The following is a 14633-nucleotide window of genomic DNA, read 5'->3' on the forward strand; positions in this document are numbered from 1 at the left end:
CCCCCCATGACCGGTGTCTGTGGTGTAATAGTAACGCTTTAAGCAATTGCTTGCAGAAGACATGAGTTTTGATTCCTTTTTGGCAGGGATACTTTCTATGGAGTATCTCTGTCTGGATGTTGTATCTTTCTTAGCCAAGGTTGGCTCCGACTGGAAGGTAGTGTAGTCAAAGCCGTCAGCCTCAGAATGATGTGTCAGTGGGGAAGAAAAACATTTACAATTACAATATTTACATTACAAGGAAACTGCCTGATCTGTAGCCAGTACTGTTTCAAATAGCAGTGGTAGCTCAGTGCCGTTGGTAGTACTGACTCTTAATGATTGGTGTCACTAATAAACGTTTTACACTCCCAATGACACAATGATCATATTGGAGGCAGGCTACTTTGACCCACCTGAATGCAAAATGACATCCCTACTGACAGATCAAGATGCTCTATAACGAAGATCCTCATAAGGCAATCACATTCACATCTTTTGCGTGTATTGATATAGAACCTTACTGCTACACACGCCCCAGATACTGGTGCAGAAACTCTTACTGGAAGAATTTTAAAAGGAAAAGTAGTCCAAGTTGGTTGTTGGCAGGTGCTATGGTGTGGTTTGCTTCTTCCTTTCCTATCAAACATCTATTGTCTTGATCTCCCCTCTTTCTTTTTTTGTGTTTGTTACTCTCTTGTAACACTTCTAATCTTCGGCAATTATATGACCTTATTGTGTTGCAAGTGCAGTAAAACTCTAACTAAAATTAAAAACGAAAAGTAGTCCATATCAGGTTGAGTAGAGAGGAGGAAATATTACCTCTGCATACATGAAATTTTGGGGCATCTCCCTTTATTCCTATGGCTTGCAGGACACCTTGTGGAAAGATTGGGGTGCTTGTTTTTCTTGTGAAAAAGAGGAGAATTTGAGTGTAACAGTTGAAACATTTGAAATAAAAATTTGGCATTGTCATGTGAGTTTTGATATGCCCACACAAGTTAGGATCCTTCTCACTCACCTTTCTATGTCTGCCATTTCCTTACTGTTTCTCTATCTTGTTCTCTGGCCCACTGTTATTTTTTCTCTCTCGTTTCTTGTGTCTCTTTCTCACTCTCTCTCTCTCTGACAGTGGGTTTCTCCCTCTCTCCCTTTTTCTGTCTCTCTCACTTTCCTTCTCTTGTTTCCCTCTTCCTTCTTTCATGTCTGTCTGTCTGTTGGTCTGTCTGTCTGTCCATTTGTCCATCTGTCTCTCTCTCTCTGTCTCTCTGTCTCTTTCTCTCTTTCTTTCTCTCTCTCTTTCTCTCTCTCTCTCTCTCTCTCTATCTCTCTATCTCTCTCTCTCTCTCTCTCTCTCTCTCTCTCTCTCTCTCTCTCTCTCTCTCCCTCTCTCTTTCTGTTATGTTACCACGGAATGCCAGTGCATTAACCTGACTAAGAGCAAATAACAATGCATTAAAAAAAATTAAACAATCTCTTTGTAAATTTATGTGGGTTTTTAAAAGTTTTTTTCATTTATGTTTTCTTCTGTCTACATCCAGGGGTTCCTGTGTCCAACATGCATGCAAAACTTTCAGTCTGCCGAAGCGGTACAGGCACATTTTGAGACAGAACACAACGCTCAAGATGGAGGGGCGACAGAAGACCAGGGGGTAAGAGAGATATAGATAGCTTGAACTTTGTGGTATTGGAATGTGAGTAGTTAATGACATCAAGAATCTGTTAATTTTTTGGGGGGGTCTTGTCGTTTCGAATTTATGCTCTAAGAGAACTTTAAGAGATAGATGATGGGAAAGCATCAGGATGGTAATGGCTTTTTTTTAGACCTGAGTTGGATGCAGAAACTTATTTATGTTTTCAACCACAGACGTCTATGGAGAAATTTCTTATTATCAGTCCATACAATTATTAGTTGCAGACTTAGTCACAGGAATGTCTTTGTTTTCAGTTCGTACAGTGTTTCATCAATTCATCACAGAGTTACAGACTCAAAAATATTTTTGTTTTCCGTTCATACCACAGTTAACCTCAGAGATAGACACACAAATATTACATAACATTTAATTGTTGAGTTTAAAAAATCCCTTTGTTTTCAGTTCTTGGTATTTCATCGCCGAGTTAGAGACTCAGAAATATTTTGCTTTCATTCCACGGTTGACCGCCGAGGAAGACACAAAAATGTTATACAACATTTAATTGTTGACTTAATAATCTCTTTGTTTTCAGGAGGGTTTCTTGTGCCCAATGTGCAAGATGTCTTTGACCTCTCCGGAGGAGCTACAGACTCACTACGAGGCAGAACACAGCGACAATGACCAGGCGGGCGCCAAGCCCGTGGCAAGGTGAGACTATTCAAGGTTTACCCGTCAGGAGAAAGGAAGAAAAATATTTAAGCTTTTTTCGCCCCTGTGGAACTCAGTTTAGATCAGGAATGGGCAAACTGGCTTGTGGGCCCGATCTGCCCTGCGAGCAGTTTTGATGTAGCTTGCGAGTCGACCCAGTAATTAATAATGAATGTGACTCATAGTGAATTGGTGGTTATGAAAAAATCAAATAATATGTCCTTCTTGAAAATTAAATCAGTAGTTTTTGGAGGCAAAAGATCGAATATGTTTATCTCATAAAATGCCTTTGGTGACAAATGAGTTAATGTCATTTTTTATCTCACTTTTGAAAGTGTGGGTATTTCAACTGATTCCATCAAATTGTCTTCAGCAATGGCCTGCAAGACTTTTAGAATAGCTTGATCTGGCCTCGTTACTTGGACACATTTGCCTATGCCTGGTGTAGGTCACACAGTAGATGGGCTGCGTTGACCGTGCCTGTCAAAGTCATCTTTTGCTTTGTGACAGACACTATCAATGTACATTTGTAGACGTGTAGAGGTGAAAATATTTTCAGTATGTGAGTGAGGCCATACTTTCCTTTCACAATTGGTTTCTTCATTGTAAATGTTATGATGTGCACACATATTTTAAACCTTTTCAGTTGTACGCAATGTGTGTAATTCCGACTTTTACTGTAAAGAGACCTGGTGTTTTAATCTCAATCTTATCGTGCTTTATTTTTTATTTTTTATTTTGGCAGGAATGGAGAAATATCTGGGGTGGAGATACAAGAGGTAAGAGGTTATTTTTTTCTCTGTTCGATCATGAAATTTTGTCCTGCAGCAAAAATGGTGTCCTATGTGTTTGTATGCAGGTCACAATAGAAGGAAATGCACTAGAAGACGTTGAATCCTTCTGCTATCATGGAAGTATAATTGACAGAGGACGAACAGGTGCTGAAATTAAGTCTCGCATTGGAAAAGAACGGGCTGCTTTCATATCTTTGAATAGAATTTGGAAGACCAGGGATATCTCACTTCAAACAAAACTGAGGATTTACAATTCAAATGCGAAGTCAGTCCTTTTGTATTGATGTGAGACATGGTTTGTATCTCAGACTTGCATAAAGAGGATCCAGGTTTTCTTGAACAAGAGCCTAAGAAAGTTACTGGGGATCAGATGGACAGAAAGGGTCACCTATGAGGAAGTGTTAAGGAAAACTAGACAGATCCCTGTCAGGGATAAGGTAGGAAGAAGGCAATGGCAATGGATTGGACATACTCTCGGAAAATCAGGCGGCTGCACAGCAAAGAAGGTGTTAGATTGGAATCCACAGGGTAAGAGATCAAGGGGAAGTCTGTGGAACCTGGAGAAAAATCACAGAAACTGAAGTACAGAAAAGTGGAAAGACATGGAATAACATCAAGAGGCTAGCACCGGATAGAAAGATGGAAAGTGTTTGTTCGTGGCCTGTACCCTGGTTCAGGGTGGGAAAGACAATGATGATGTGTTTGTATGTCTCTTTTTCCCAAGAGTAAATGACTATCACTGTGTGCCTGTTCTTCTCATATTCAGACAAACTAAACTTACGTACTTTGTCTTTTGTACAGCTGCCTTTTATTGTGATATGTAGAAATCAAATACATTAGGCACTTTCTGAGTGAAAATGCGCTAGATAAATGTGAGTTGTTCTTCTTCTTCTTATTTATATCAGAGAGGGTTGTATCTAACTGGTGGGGAACTATCTTCAGAACAGCCATTTTGTGTGTAGTATGGCATTAAACTCATAAAAAACAAACAATTTTGTCTCAAGCCACCAGCAACCCATTTGTCTCTTTAAATGTGCACAGCTACGAAAGGAACTGGAGATGCATCAGTTACAGCTGAAAGGATCTGAAGAGGCACGAACTTTATGTGAGTCACTAGTTAGGCTTTCTACATGTTGGTCTTTCTCTCTCTCCCCCCCCTCTCTCTCTCTCTCTCTCTCTCTCCCCCATATCTCTTTATCTCTCTCTCTTCCTCTCTCTCTCTCTCTCTCTCTCTGTCTCTCTCTGTCTCTCTCTGTCTGTCTGTCTCTCTCTCTCTCTCTCTCTCTCTCTCTCTCTCTCTCTCTCTCTCTCTCTCCTTCTATCTCTCTTTCCCCCTCCCTCCCTCCCTACCTCTAAGTACCAAACCTAAAACAGACATCGCCAGTCACGGTACGCCACTCATATCTCTGCCCAGATGTTTATAAAAAAAAACCTATATTATTTTGCTCTTTTGCTCTCACCTATTTGTTCCTATTCTCTATGTACATTATTATATATAGCTTTTTTTAAATTCAACTTCCAATAACAAGTGTGATCAGCAGCCACAGTGATTATCCTTTGTCATAAGTTGTTATATTACGGATGCATAAATGTATTTGAAAGGATTGTTGTGCAATGAGTGAGCTGGTAGGTATGACACTTGGGATTGTGCAAGCTGTTGAAATGTTATTTTATTGTGAAATGCCTGGAACCATTAGGGAAAAGGTGCTATAAAAATTATGTATTTTATTATTATTGATGGTTTGCTGCTGTTTCTTTTGCCTTCTGATTTTTCTCGGAAAGCGAGATGCTTTTACTATGAAGGATAAATAAAGTTTGCTCAGTCTTATCTTATCTTTTTGCTTCCTAGTCCTTCTTCATCTTGTCACTCCTTTTCTTTTCTTCTCAATCCAATACTAGGTTATCACGGGTAGCTAGAGTGTGCTACTGGTGGGTCCTACTTCTTTTTTGTTCCCCCAGTTGTTTCGGATGGCCTGTCTTACTTTTTTGTGGTCTTTAAGCATTGTGTTCTTTTGTTTTTCTTTACTGAAACAAACATTGTCTTCTCTTACTGGTATAAGGTCAAGGGAAATGGGTGCTATGTCTTTTAAGCAAATGTTTCACGTTTAATTACTCTCCCCCCCCTTTTCTCTACCTTCCAGTGTCTTCGGAGGTTTTCCACAAAGACCAACAGCTGACAGACGCCAACATGCAGTTGGAAGTGCTCAAAGCTGAAAAGGAAAAGATGGAAGTGAAGGCGGCTCAACTGGTAAGTGGATGTTATTGTGCGTCCTGAATGGTATGTCCATTCTTGCTTTGTTTTGTTTGGGTTTTTGTTGTGTTATTTTCCCTTTTGTGTTGTGCGTGGTTATAAACAAATGAAATCCATCAATCTGATAAAACTGTGTGTTTTTGTATACCATAAACCTGGATGTGAATGAAAATAGAAAATAGAATCATATTTAACCTTGCAGATTTGTACTGTTTTGTTATTAAGAACATTCATTGTTTTTGAGGGTTCTATTGAGAATGTTATAGATTATATAATAATAATAATATATGACATTCGTATAGCGCTCTACCCCGATTAAAGTACACAGGCTCTGAACGCTTTACAATACAGTACAACATACAACAGTAACATAAAACGTGTTCTGACAAAAAGAAAATTACTCGAAATATTCATCTTATTGATTTAAAAACAGAAACGACCTCAGCTGAGATTTGAATTAATCAAAAGATTTGATCTCTCTTAAAGTACTAGGTAAAGCATTCCAGATCTTGGGGCCTTGGTATTCCAATGCCCTTTCACCCATTGTTTTAAGGTTCATAGATGGCAAAAGAAATTTCTTTTTGTCAGCTGATGACCTTAAACTGCGAGTTGGAATGTACAGTCTTAACAGATATGAAAAGTATGATGGCGCATTATCATTCAAACATTTGTGACCTAGGGTGGCCAACTTGTACAAAATTCTTTTCTCAACAGGAAGCCAATGCAATGTCCGCAAAAGAGGTTTAGCAGAGTCTCACTTTGTTTTCCGTAAAGCTAAACGTGCAGCATTGTTTTGGACAGTTTGAACTCAGCTAGTTATTTGTAAAGCAGAAAGGGTTTCATTTTGTCAGTCATAGTAATCTACTGAGTGCTCTCAGATTTTATGAGCCTTCCATTAAAAAAAACTAAAATGTTTTGAGGAATTCACTTGACAAAATATTAAGGACCCATATAAGTATCCCTTCAGATATATGAAATACTTTTGGTTTACTGAATTATTTGAGTTATCCATTAATTTGTGTGTGTGTGTGTGTGAGTGAGTGTGGTAGAGAGATAAAGAGAAAGAAAGAGAGAGAGAGAAAGAGGAGAGAGAATCGTAGAGAGAGAAAAAGAGAGGGGGGTGGGAGGGAAGAGAGAAGAGAGTTTGGGGAATTTCTGTAAAATGTTTCTTCATTTCATGTTGTCTCAGGCTGGAGAGATGGCCAGCATGAAAGCGCGGGTGGACGAGAGTGAAGGACAGAGGACAGCGCTGGAGGACCACATCAAGACACTCAAGGTAGGAGAAAGTTTGTCCGTCTTGCTTATGTTAACTGTCACCACTGTAAAGGCTGGACAATTTAAAAAAGTAATAACAAAATGAAATAAATTTCCACTTTTACTGATTCCTGAGGGGAAATTTGGTTTACAATAATGTATTATACATACTTAAATATGGTTCTTAAATTCATACTGAAACGTACAGATATGCTACAAATACGGTGCATAAATACATAGATGTTATACATACTGAAACATACAGATGTACTACTAATATGTTGCATAAATATATATTTCTTGTCTTTAGGTTCAACTGGAAGAAAAAGGGACGTATGTGAAAAACCTTGAGACTCAACTAGCTCAAAGGTAATCTTTACTGCATTATACATCTCAGTCTGAGAGAAAACGAGTGAGCAAATGTTTCAAACATTGTGAGCGGAGAATGAGCAAGCTAGTGTTTGTCATCGTGTCTTGAGCTGTGTACCACTACGTGTGATGAAATGTGTTGTAGCAAAGACTCTGCGCAAGAAAATTACGTTTGACATTTCAGGCTAAGACGTCCGGTACATCAAATTTGATTTTATTGTGTTGAAACTTCTCTACAGCTTTTTGTGGTGATTTTAAAAAAAAATTATTGGGCCTCTTACATCTTTATTTAATGGTTTATTTATTTTGTGTGACAGACTTTTTAATAGTCTCTGCAGCGTGTGCACATTAGACAGTATACCCCTCTCTGTAAATATTTGTGTGAGTGTTGTGCATGCTGCTTGATCTACTCAGTGTAATTTTTTTTTAAACCATGTACAACAGCTAATCTCATGTACTGCCCTTTTGTAAACACTTTGTTGTAGTGAACTTCTTTTTTCACACTTAACACTGCATCAAGGATGAGAGATTGAAAGCAACAAAACAATTCTATTAAAATGTCTTATGATAAGTTACCTCATTTTTGTAAACATGTAGGAACATTTTTTTCTCTCACACTTTATGCTGCATCAAGGATAGGATGAGAGATTGATAACAGCTACTGCAACAATAACAGTAGTGAAATACTTAAATGTGTGTCTTTGTCAACTTTGATCTATTTAGATTTCTCGTGATAGTTTGTTTTCATAACAACAATAATTTAGGCATGGGAAAGTGATGTTCATGAAAAAACCATAATCTTCAAAGAGACCAGTGTTAAGCAGGATATTATATCATTAATAGCAATATACTATCTCTTTCTTGGTGAAAATCTTTAACACTGATTTTTAATTTTCCTCATTGTTTTGTTCAGTGAAAAGGAGAAGGAGAAAAAGTAAGCCTGACCATAGATTTGAACCATATACTGTGTCCATTTTACCCCTTTGCTGATCCGCACCTCGTTGTAAGCATGCATAAAGGTTTGTTTTTTTGCAGTTATTGAACTGGGCAGCTGGTGAAGCGAGTTCAATGGTTTGCAGAGCTCATTCTTTATTGTGGCTTGTATTGATATTTATTCACTTGTTATGAGATGAAGTTTCGTGTTTGGTCCTTACAGATAGGGCTGAAGCCACCTGCTCTCCCAGACAGTCTGAATTGTGTCAATGGGGGTGGGGGCTGCAGACCTGCCACTCATCCCTATTTAACCGGGACATACCGATCCCCCACCCCAATCTCAAGCATCCTGATTTCGATTGCGTGTCCCGATTTTTTTGTTCTGTCTGTTGCGCCGGATTTTTCTAAAAACATACTCTATCTTCATTATATATTTATGGACCCCCCTAGAACTGAAACATTTTTAAATCAGCTTGGCAATCACCCTGGTGAATTGTCGTTGATCCCGATTTTTTTCCCCAGATCCCGATTTTTCCCCTTGAGATCCTGATTTTTAGATTTCAAAGGGTGGCAGGTCTGGGACTGGGATCAGTATCAACCTATAAACAAAACTAGCCTGTTTTAACTCCTTTATATGAAATCACAGTTTGTTTGTCAATGTCTGACAATGATCAATGCGTCTGCAGAGGAGTTCTTAAGGAGAAACAGAAGAAATAAGGATAAAGATTAGATAATTTGTGGCTACTGCTAGGGTCAATGAGACCAATTCTGGCAGAGAAGAGTGTGCCACATTTTGAGCTTTCAGAAGCTACATTTCCACTTGTGAATGTGAACATGGAGAAGAAAACCACAAGACTCCTGTTGAAAATAACCAGTGCTGTGTAATGTTTTGCCACTCAGTTATTTTTATTTTTATTTTTGGAAAGACTTTCTATATTTACCAATGTCTTTTTAGACATGGCTCAGCATGCCCTTAGAAAGATAGTAATAGTAACTTGGACATTATGTGAAATCAAAAGTTACCTGTTCACTCTGTCAGTATGTGACTTGATTTTTTGGGAGGAAGGGAAATAAAACTGCATGATTTTTAGATTTTTGTCTTTATATTTTGTACATGCGCAATTGCAATGTGAGAATATAAAGATTATGCGTGAAACATGTCTGGCTTGTATTTGTGTGATTGTGCTATTTTCAGTATATTAAATACGCTTAAGGGGGGGGGGGGAATAAAAATCAGTGAGTAGTAAATTGGGATAATTTTTTATTAGATTTAGCTCAGACTGGAAAGAATACTGTTGTATACTTTTGTGAATACAATTCTTAACTGCTTGGCGACTGACTATCTTAGTCATGTTTGGAAGATAGATATTTATATCTTGCCTTGACTTTCCTCATTACTCCCACCAGCTGAGCCTGAAGTTACACCCCTCTTCTACCCCTACTCCACGCTGATTTGTATAAAATCTTGTTAAGGAATCTTTTTCACACAAGAGGCATGTCAGGTCCTAAATCAGTGCAAAATTAGAGGAAGAATATAAATCACAATTGTTTGTGAATTGCCTCTAGCCTTATTTATTTATATCTTTGCATTGTGAGTATAACTATGTATCTTTAAATACATATGTGAGTCAGTTGTCGAGATGGTTGGAGTCAAGCTCTGTACCATGAGTACTATTGTCATTCTTCTATGGGAATTGAGTGGCAGGTATAACACTCATCATGATTTGACTTTTAGCGTGCTTGAAAAGAGAACAGGGCTTTTCTTTTTTGCTCTCTTAAGCATCCAATGAATCAACTTACTTAAATTTCTTGAAGGTCCTGTAAGTTCTGCAAACTGGATGGAATAAAAGGCAGAGTTAGACAGAGAATAAATTATATAGAGAACTTGAACAAATTGATGAGAGGTGAGACCAGGATGGTATGTTTTTTTTGAGAGCATTCAAGCAGAGAAATGGATGGTGAACCATGATCCCCAATGTCTGTTCCAGATCTGGCACTTGAAGTTGAAGAAGTGAAAGAAAAAGAAGCATCCAGTTGAGATGTGTATTGGGGAAAATTTATAATGTTCAAAAAACTTATTGGTGTTCTCTCCTTGTGAGAATATGACTCAAAGCTATTTCTATGATTTTATTTAATTTACCGAGTTACCTGCTTTTTTCCCCCTTACGATGTGGCGACTTTGTGACTGCTCTTATGATTACATCTTTTACAGAGTTTTTTTATAGACGTTTCCTCCCCTTCCCCCCCCCCCCCCCCCCTTTACCATAAGGTTGTTTTTTCCCGCTGAAGCTGTACTGTTTGGCATCTTAGAAATGAAAAGGAAAGAGATCAGGATGATAAAAATTGTGTTAGTTTCATGTATAATTCTGAAAGATATGAGTTGAGATATAATAACATAGCCACAAAAAACTATTTGCAATGTGAGTTTCTTCAGATTGGTCTGTCCCCATCTTGTTCCCCCCCCCCCCCCCCCCCCCCCTCTGCCCATGCCCAAAAGTATCTCTCGTTCGTCTCCGTTACCCTGTTTCTTGAACATCTGAACGTAGGCTGCTGCTTCTTTAGTCTCAAATATGTTTTTGAAAAAACAAAAAACGACAGACTGAGTTGTGTATTGTTTGATTTAATGTTCTCAAGAGTATTTTTTTTTTTTTGGTGTGTTTTGAAAGTATTAAAGGGAAGCTGGTGAACTAGTTTGGTAATAGATTTTTTCAGTCTGGCTTTTTTACTCACAAAATAGATGTCACCAGTCTGTGATTGCATGCTGGTTTTAAAATGAGCGGAATCAGTATGAAAAAGGGAAATAGGCGTACAGTTATATCCTTGTTGAACGGTCCTGTCAGTATTGTGATTTTGTGTTTTGCTTTTTGCTGGAAAACATTGAAGTAAGAAGTAGAGTGGGTGATTTGTGCATGATGATAAAACTGCTTTCTCTGTTTATGTTAGAGAATTTGTGTCATGTCAATACCTTAGTACTATATTATAAGTAACTGCCCTCGTACTTAACACTGACCAATGTCTTTGATTGAGAGAAGGGGATGGGGGGATGGGGTTGTTCCATATTTCCTTCTTTCTGCTGAAATGCTGTATCCCACTGTCTTGGTTAGACGTGGTTGGAGCAACCTGTCTAGTAATTACTTAGTTTGTATCTGTTCTGGTATTTTTAGGTCAATCAAAATTCACAGTTATGACACCTTTTGTTAATTTTTTGCTTTAAAAGTTGTTTTTTTCAAAGTGAGTTTTATAAGATAAGTAAGGATACCAACATAAGGCTAGCATAAGTACTAGAAAGGTTCTTTCTCAAGTTTTCTAGTTTTTGGAATAAAACTGGTTTGTGCTAAATTGAGCGTGAGGTGATTAAAGGTTCTTTGCGTATTATGCATGGTTGCGCAGTAGACATGTTAGCTTTTCCAGGTCTAGGTATTCACTGCTCTTTTTTCCATGGCATTACCATTTGTTACAGTTTTAGAGAGAAAGATATTCATGTGTTAATGATCGAAATTTGATGGGGAAAGTTGAGAAAGCTTGAGTAGAAGAGTTTGTGTGTAGTGAAGAAATAGGACCTACTAGTGGCTCCTTCCATTCTTCCCTTGAAATGGTATAATATACATCAGTAGGAAACAAAATTTTTGTGTTGTGCATTTTTTGTGCTTATATGAGGCATAATGGGTCCCATCTAAAAAAGAAAATGAGATAGATAAATTTGACCACTGTTGATAGAGATACAATCTATGATGTACACAGTGAAATGGGAGTACCCGTTTTTCTATGTATGTGCTTTAAGTACAAAGAATAAACATGTATGTGTAAGAAAAAAAATAGGGAACTGAAAATCTGTTCACTATGTGCGTGTTTGCTATATGGCTTCTGGACTTAAAAGGAATGTCCTTGAAGAAATATGGGAACATTTTTACTTTGAGGTGTGTTTCGATTTGTAAATTTCTCATGGTCACTTACTCTGTTTTTATACAAAAGCAGTTTAAAAAAATTAATGAATAACGTTACTTACTGGTGTCTGTGATGTAGCAATTAGGCTCTTTGCCATAGCAAACAAAAGACATGACTTTTTTAATTCACATATGGGGAGATTTTTTTATCAGGTTTCTCCACCAGTCTGTGAGAAGATTGTGTCCATGTGTCTGCATCCTGAATGATGTAGATTGTGTTGATGGGCGTAACACATTTATTGTTACAATGACACTCTGTGTTCTGTCGTGTGTTTTAGGCCGGCAGCTGATGATGTGTTTGTGCTGAAGCAAGAGCTGGTGTCCGTGCAGACGCTGATGGACAAGATGACACAGGAGAGAGAGAAGGAGAAGGAAGAGTTGGAGAAGGAGTACAAGGAGCTCAAGTCTCAGTTTGATCAGTATGTCCTCTTGTTGTTGGGTGATTTTGTGACATACTGTACTTGTTTGTACAGATTGGTAATAAGGAAAAGACCAAGACAATATAGATGTTTTTATTTTAAAGATCGTCTGGGCTGAGAAATGAGTCTGGGGATCTGTCCTCTCAGCCCGGTTGACCCTGGCTGGCAGTGTTTTTAAAAAAATATTTTAAAAAGTAAATTACACTTTTATTTGTCCCAGAAAGGCACTTTGGTTTACAATGGCAAACATACATGTACCTACATAAATACATGCACAAATACATACATAAATACATACATAAATACACAATATTACATAAATACAGAACAGTTTTACAACTACAACCATGCCACTGTTGGTAGGTGGTTTGCAGGTGCTCTTTCCTATCAGTCATCTATCGTCTTTATCGCTTTTCCTTCTCTTTTGTGTTTGTTATTCTCTTGTAAAACCTCTAATCTTCTGCACTTATATGACCTCATTGTGTTGCAATTGCAATAAAACTCTTGCTGAAACTAAGGAAGGCAGGGTTGAAGCAGTCTGCTTCCTGATGATCGTTATCGTGTAGATGGGGGCACGAAACAGTTGCTATTAAAAAAGAAAATTATTGAAGACTTGTTTCTTGCTCTGTCCAAAATACACGCAATGTCATTTTTGTTACTTAAAAATGTTGTCAACGTATTCAAACTATGTCATGGGGAGATGGTAGGACATTGGACAGGGTGTTCCTGAAGACCGGACACTCAGGCAAAATGTTGGGTATTTGTTCCTTGTACTACAGGCAAATTTGGCTTGAAGTTTGATCTGATATTTCACTTTTTTATTTCTTATTCTGATTTAAGTGGAACATTATCGCATATATATAAGTAGTAAAAATTTTGATTTGGTGCTTTGTTCTCTTTTGCTTTTAGTATTTCTATTGTTATTCCTGTTCTTTTCACATTATTTATTTTCATGTATACCTTTTTAGGAAGGAAACAGAGCTGAAGGAATTCAGTGTCAAGCTGCAAGAGGCTCCTAAGACAGAGCAAGTGGCCAGGTACCCTACTTTTTGTTAATAAAGAAAACGAAATTCTCCCTTCACCTGTGTCATGTCATATCAGGTAAACTTAAAAGGGTGTAAGTTTTCTTCACCGGTGTCTGTGATGTAGCATTTGGCGCTTCGTTGTTACAGGCAGTAGTTCCAAGCTCGGTTCCTGAGTGGGGAAAATCTGTATTGAGTATTTCAGTCTTTCTGCTTGGATATTGTATCCCACTCAGCCCGGTTTGGCCCTGGCAGGCAGGTAGGTAGCCAACTTCCTGAATGATCTAAATTGTGTCGATCAGGGAGATAAAAGCACCTATTCGAAGTCTTCATCTTTTTCTCCTTTTTCTTCTCCTCATCTTTCTTCTCCTACTCCACTTCTCCCCCCCCCCCCGCTCCTTGTCCTCCTTCTTCTTAATCTTCACACCTTATGCAGTTGCGAGCTCCGTAAAACCTGTACTAAAACAAACAAGATAATAGATAGCGTGCTGTATAATGTAAGATAAAAATTGAAGATTGGAAAAAGCACACTGTGTAATTCCTCTTCTGTTCTTAAAATAAAGCCCTGAGTTCTTCCTTTAAAATGGCCAAATGTATGAAATTGAGCCCTAGATTCTTAAAAAAGACAGAAAAAAAATACAAAGATACAAATCAGTGTATTGTTTTTAAAAGCAATGAAAAGATGTATTCTACATTCTCATTTCGGTTTTCAAAACTTCCTTCCTCCCCAGCCTTCAGTCAGCTCTTGATGAGAAAGAGTCCAGTGTAGAGAAACTGAAGTCTTCTTTGTCAGAAGCTGAGAAAAAACTGACTCAGGCAACGGAGGACAAGACTAAGGTATTCATGTCAGACAAAGGAAAGGATCTAGTGAAAAACAGGAGAAGTCCTTTAAAAAAAAAAAAAAGCCCAGGGTACTAGTCCTCAGCTTATATTAGTACCTGCAAAATATCCCTTTGAAATCAGTAAAGTAACCAGCTAAGTCGTTCACGCAATGTAGTTTTATGAAAGCAAACCAAGTCAAGAACAGACATGTCTATTATTAAAAAAAGGAAAATAGACTAAGATGTGGTAGGATTAATGTGACTTAACCTGTTTTTCACATGATCTCTTCAAATGTTTTCTATTAGTGTCTTCTATAATAGTCAGGCACTTTACTATTGCGTGCAGAAGACATGAGTTCTCTTCCCATGTGGGACATTTTTTTAGCAAGTATCTGCCTGTCTGCTAGGAGGCTGTATGTATTCTACTCAGCTTGACACTGACAGGAACGGTAGAAGTAATGATCTCTATTTCTCTCTATCTCTCTGTCTCTTTCATCTTCCCCCC

At 38.0% G+C, this 14633-nt stretch overlaps 1 protein-coding gene across 1 annotated transcript in view; it reads left to right on the plus strand.

Annotated features, from left to right (window-relative positions):
• Window positions 1-14633, plus strand: part of LOC101848654 (early endosome antigen 1) — a gene marked incomplete in the record, with an annotated part of 47732 nt that overhangs the window by 7417 nt on the left and 25682 nt on the right. The window contains 11 exon segments of the mRNA XM_005095835.3: window positions 1521-1631; window positions 2206-2321; window positions 3067-3100; window positions 4157-4220; window positions 5257-5363; window positions 6556-6642; window positions 6931-6989; window positions 7903-7923; window positions 12145-12285; window positions 13254-13322; window positions 14039-14144. Of these exon segments, the coding sequence (XP_005095892.2) occupies window positions 1521-1631; window positions 2206-2321; window positions 3067-3100; window positions 4157-4220; window positions 5257-5363; window positions 6556-6642; window positions 6931-6989; window positions 7903-7923; window positions 12145-12285; window positions 13254-13322; window positions 14039-14144 (915 nt within the window).

Source organism: Aplysia californica, unplaced genomic scaffold (genome assembly GCF_000002075.1).
Source record: "Aplysia californica isolate F4 #8 unplaced genomic scaffold, AplCal3.0 scaffold00114, whole genome shotgun sequence".
Classification (NCBI taxonomy): domain Eukaryota; kingdom Metazoa; phylum Mollusca; class Gastropoda; order Aplysiida; family Aplysiidae; genus Aplysia; species Aplysia californica.